The following is a 4,268-nucleotide window of genomic DNA, read 5'->3' as shown; positions in this document are numbered from 1 at the left end:
ATCTTCTTTTCATTTAAGTCCAGGTTCACATCAAGAAAGAGTTCTTGCCCAGGAACTTACTTTTCCTCTGCAAGTGTTTCCATGGGGACTCAGTTTTGAGGTGCACCACCTTTTGGGACTCAATACACTCCTGGACATTCTGATTGGCTCTGCTTCTTCCACGTGTTCTTCTCTGGCTCTTCTGATTGGCTGTTGGCATGCCACTAGCGCGAGAATTCCCCCGCCTCCGTTTCCTGGGTTACGGCGCCGGCTGAAGGAGGCCTAAGACTGGTGCTGGTGTTCTGCGCGGTGGAAACTTGCCGTGGTGGCCTTGGGGCCCCGTGCCTTAGGCTCGGTCACCATGGCCAGCGTCCACGAGAGCCTCTACTTCAACCCCATGATGACCAATGGGGTGGTGCACGCCAACGTGTTCGGCATCAAGGATTGGGTGACACCGTATAAGATCGCGGTGCTGGTGTTGCTGAACGAGATGGGCCGAACGGGCGAGGGCGCCGTCAGCCTCGTGGAGCGGAGGAGGCTCAACCAGCTGCTCCTACCGCTGCTGCAGGTGAGGGGCCCCCGCCAGGCTCCTGCTCTTTCAGCAAACCTCTCCTGAGCACTTGCTCTGTGCTGGATTCCGCGGGTATTGAACGCTTGTAACAGGCCAGGGGTTTTGCATGCCTTCATTTTTGTGCAGGGTCACGTCCTGCCGCCAGCATTCTTTGAATGATGATTAGGGGCGAGTTACTTTTGCAGCTTCTCTGTCATCTGTCAGCTTGGATTGCGCGCGGACCCTGGGGGTTGGAGAATTCCAAAAACCAAACTACACTCCTGCCATCGCATTGATGCTGAGAAGCAGAGATGAAATACGGCCTCCCTGCCGAGGAGGACTTTAATCAAGTGATTAAAGACTAACAGTTAACATCGATTACATCCAGCTAAGCACTTCACGTGCCTGCAAAATAACGTAAAACATGTCAGAATGGAATAAAACACGTGAAATGGTGACTGAATGAATATAAGAAACTTCTAGGAGGAAAGATAATTACAAAGAGTGCACACTATCAAGTTTTTAACATTTTAAGTTATTAATGACAAATCTTTGTCTATTGTGAGTGGATGGTGACACACAGAGACCCTATAGGACAGGTATCCCCTGTGAGTTCCCAAGACCAAGTCTTCACAGGAGTAGAAAGCCTAGTCTTTGTTCCGCGCTAGGAGCAGCTGGTGGTTTCGAACTGCTGACCTTGCAATTAGCACCCCAACGCATAAACACAATGCCACCAGGGCTCCTACATATTGGTTGAGTGGCTTAAAATGAATCTTTCAGTCAGATAATACTTAAAAGAGTTGAGGTCTGGCTTGAATGTTTGTTAATAGACAAATTCTATAGACACTTTAATGAAAGGAAAAAATAGTTAAACCAAAAGCCAGAAAGAATCCCAGATTGCTTGTAAGATCTGGGTTTCGCTGACCTGAGAACCTGGGTAAGGTGTCCCAGGGATACAGCTGGGAAGTGGTGGAGGACATCCTGCTTGGTAAAATACAGGATCCATGAAAAAAGAGAAAGACCTTCCACCAGCTAGATTGACACCATGGCTGCAAGCATGAACTCAAACCTGACCATTGTGAGGATGCCCCTGGACGAGGCAGTATTTTGTTCTGTTGTCCGAGGGGCCCGCTATGAGTTGGCATGGACTAGGTACACGTAACAACGACAGGGTGTCCACATCTGGAATTGTCATGTTTACTGCCAACTTACTCTTCAAAGAAGAACCACTGTTTAGTTTTAACCCTCACCCAGATGGCACTTTGCCCCGCAGCTGAGGTTGCCCGTGTTTTGCCTCTATCAGGAGTGTGTATGGACTTCAGCAGTAGGATGTCTGTCTGTCTGTCTGTCTCACTTTACAGTGTGTTGGGAAGGAGCCGATGAGGTTGTGTTCATGAATCCTCTGGATGTTCGTGAATGTTCTTTGTAGATGAAAAAGAAAACACCTGCGTTTTAGTGTATTACAAAAGTACTTCCCATTAAGTAGTAACCTTTGCCTCAGACACGCATTATTCCCATTTTATTGATGAGGAAGTAGGAATCAGGGATGTTACAACTTTGCCACAGAGTCTGAAGCTAAGGCGGCAAGGAATAGTGGAATCCTCTGGATACACATTGTCTTATTCTATTTCAAATGATTCCACCCATGAAACAAAAGTGGCATGCAACTGTCAAGTAGACTTCTGTGTTAGAGTTAACAAGCTATTTCCCTACTTGAACTGAAATTTCATGTTTGGGATGAATGTCCCCAGCAGAGTGGTTGGTAAATGCATTCATGGTTGCAACTTGTCATCAATCTCCAAGTTTAAGGAATTAATTTATAACCTTCCTATTTTTCCTTTACCCAGGGCCCGGATATTACACTGTCCAAACTGTACAAGTTAATTGAAGAATCTTGTCCTCAACTGGCGAATTCAGTCCAGATCAGGTAAACTGTGGTATATAGGAAAAGGTGTCGGGGGAGATGAAAGTTAGAAAAGTGCATATGGTAATTCTTTAAAGCGATGGTATTTTATTTGTTTTTTTATTAAGAGATATTTTATTGGGGGCTCTTACAACTCTTATTACAATCCATACATCAATTGTATCAGGCATATTTCTACATATGTTGCCATCATTCATTTCTAGACATTTGCTTTCTATTGAGCCCTTGATATCAGCTCCTCTCCACCCCCACCTTCGTGACCCCTTGATAGATTATAAATTATTATTTTCAGAGCTCACACCAGCCCTCTCTCCCTTCTTCCATGGTTTCTATTGTTCTTCCTCCTGGAGGGGTGTGCGTGATTATGTGTTGATCATTGCGATCAGTTCCCCCTTTCTTCCCTTCTCTTCCCCTCTTCCCCCCTACCTTTCTGGTATTGTTATTCCCATTCTTGTCCCTGGATTCCACGTGTCCTGAGCACTTATCTCTTACCTATACCTGTGTACATGCTCTGGCTAGTCCAAAGTGAGAAGCAGCACTGGGGTCATGATAGTGGTGGGTGAGGAAGCCTCAAGGAACCAGAGGAATAGTGTGTGTTTCATTGGTGCTTTACTGTGCCCTGCTTGACTCATCCCTTCCCTATGACCCCTCTGTGGGGGGATGTTACGTTGTCTACAGATGGGCTTTGGGTTTCTGTTCTGACCACCTTTGTTCTCAACAATATGTTTTTATTAGTTTGTTCTGGGTCTTGGAGACAGTATTTTTCAGAGTGGTTTTTCTAAAGAGCACAGGTAGTGTAGTGGGTCAAGTGCTGCTCACCCACCAGTCGGAGGAGGAAAGAGGAGCTGTCTGCTCCTGTAATGATTTACAGTCTTGAAAACCCGTAGAGGCCCCTCTAGTCTATCCTCTATGGTTGCTATGAGCAGGAATTGACGGCAAAGGGTTTATTTTGTTTGGGTTTTCTTAAATTAAAAAACGGGATGACAATAGACATACTTTTTGCAGCAGCTTCTTAAAGAATTGATTACCATATTCACATGTTTTATTGTATGCATTTCTTTTTAGTTGTTGCAGAGAATTCTATCTGTACAGGTTGACACAATATGTGGACAGTTCTATGATTAAGAAAATAATCAGCGATGGCTTTTCTTTCTTTTTTTTCTTCAAATTGTATCAGCTTTATTAAAGATACTTTTCATAAGCAATCATGGTATTCAGGCAGGACATGGGCAGATGATTGTTAACAGCATATAACAACTTCCAAACTCCCTTCTTCAATGGACTACCGAAATCAGAAAGCCACTGTAAAACCCACTGAAGTCTCAGGCTGATGCTCTGGATGGGGAAAGTTTAGAGTGAGGGTGGACATTTCACATTTAGCATGTTGTTACGACAACTTTTCACGAGCCCACCCTGACTTTCAGGGAATGAAATGAACACGGCAGAATTACCAATCTGAACAAAGGTGGCGCTGCTCTTTTGAGGTATGCCATGAGGATGGCGTCACGGGAAAGTCAAGATCGCCCAGTATACTAACAACCAATGTTTTGAGGTCAAGTCCCAACAGGTCTCTGGGTTTATGGGAGTCAAGTCTATGCTGAAGGCAGAGAGGGAGAAGGTATGGAGGATGTGAAAACAAAGCTGTACTTTTCCTCTCTTACAAGGTGTTTGTGCCAAGGCGGCTAACGTGTCAATGTCAGGGAATCCCATCTCCTGGGAACCCAGAGGGAGTCTCTCAAAACTAGCAGGACAAGGTGTTGTCTTCCACTCTATCCAGCTTTGGAGACAGCCTATTAGTGACATTTGCCCCTCCCC

General features: G+C 45.2%; 1 protein-coding gene across 1 annotated transcript in view; it reads left to right on the top strand.

Moving 5' to 3' along the window:
• The first annotated feature begins 266 nt into the window (after positions 1 to 266).
• Positions 267 to 4,268, top strand: part of ANAPC5 (anaphase promoting complex subunit 5) — a 33,422-nt gene continuing 29,420 nt past the window's right edge. Inside the window, exons 1-2 of the mRNA XM_045296716.1 lie at positions 267 to 547; positions 2,377 to 2,456. Coding sequence (XP_045152651.1) covers positions 341 to 547; positions 2,377 to 2,456 — 287 coding nt within the window. The 5' untranslated portion in view covers positions 267 to 340. The remainder of the gene's footprint in view (positions 548 to 2,376; positions 2,457 to 4,268) is intronic.

This window comes from Echinops telfairi, unplaced genomic scaffold (assembly GCF_000313985.2).
Source record: "Echinops telfairi isolate 266 unplaced genomic scaffold, ASM31398v2 ScPeMD7_7412;HRSCAF=8450, whole genome shotgun sequence".
In the NCBI taxonomy this organism is placed as follows: Eukaryota; Metazoa; Chordata; class Mammalia; order Afrosoricida; family Tenrecidae; genus Echinops; species Echinops telfairi.
Note: the sequence above shows the minus strand (reverse complement) of the source record. Positions and strands in the feature narration are given on the sequence as shown.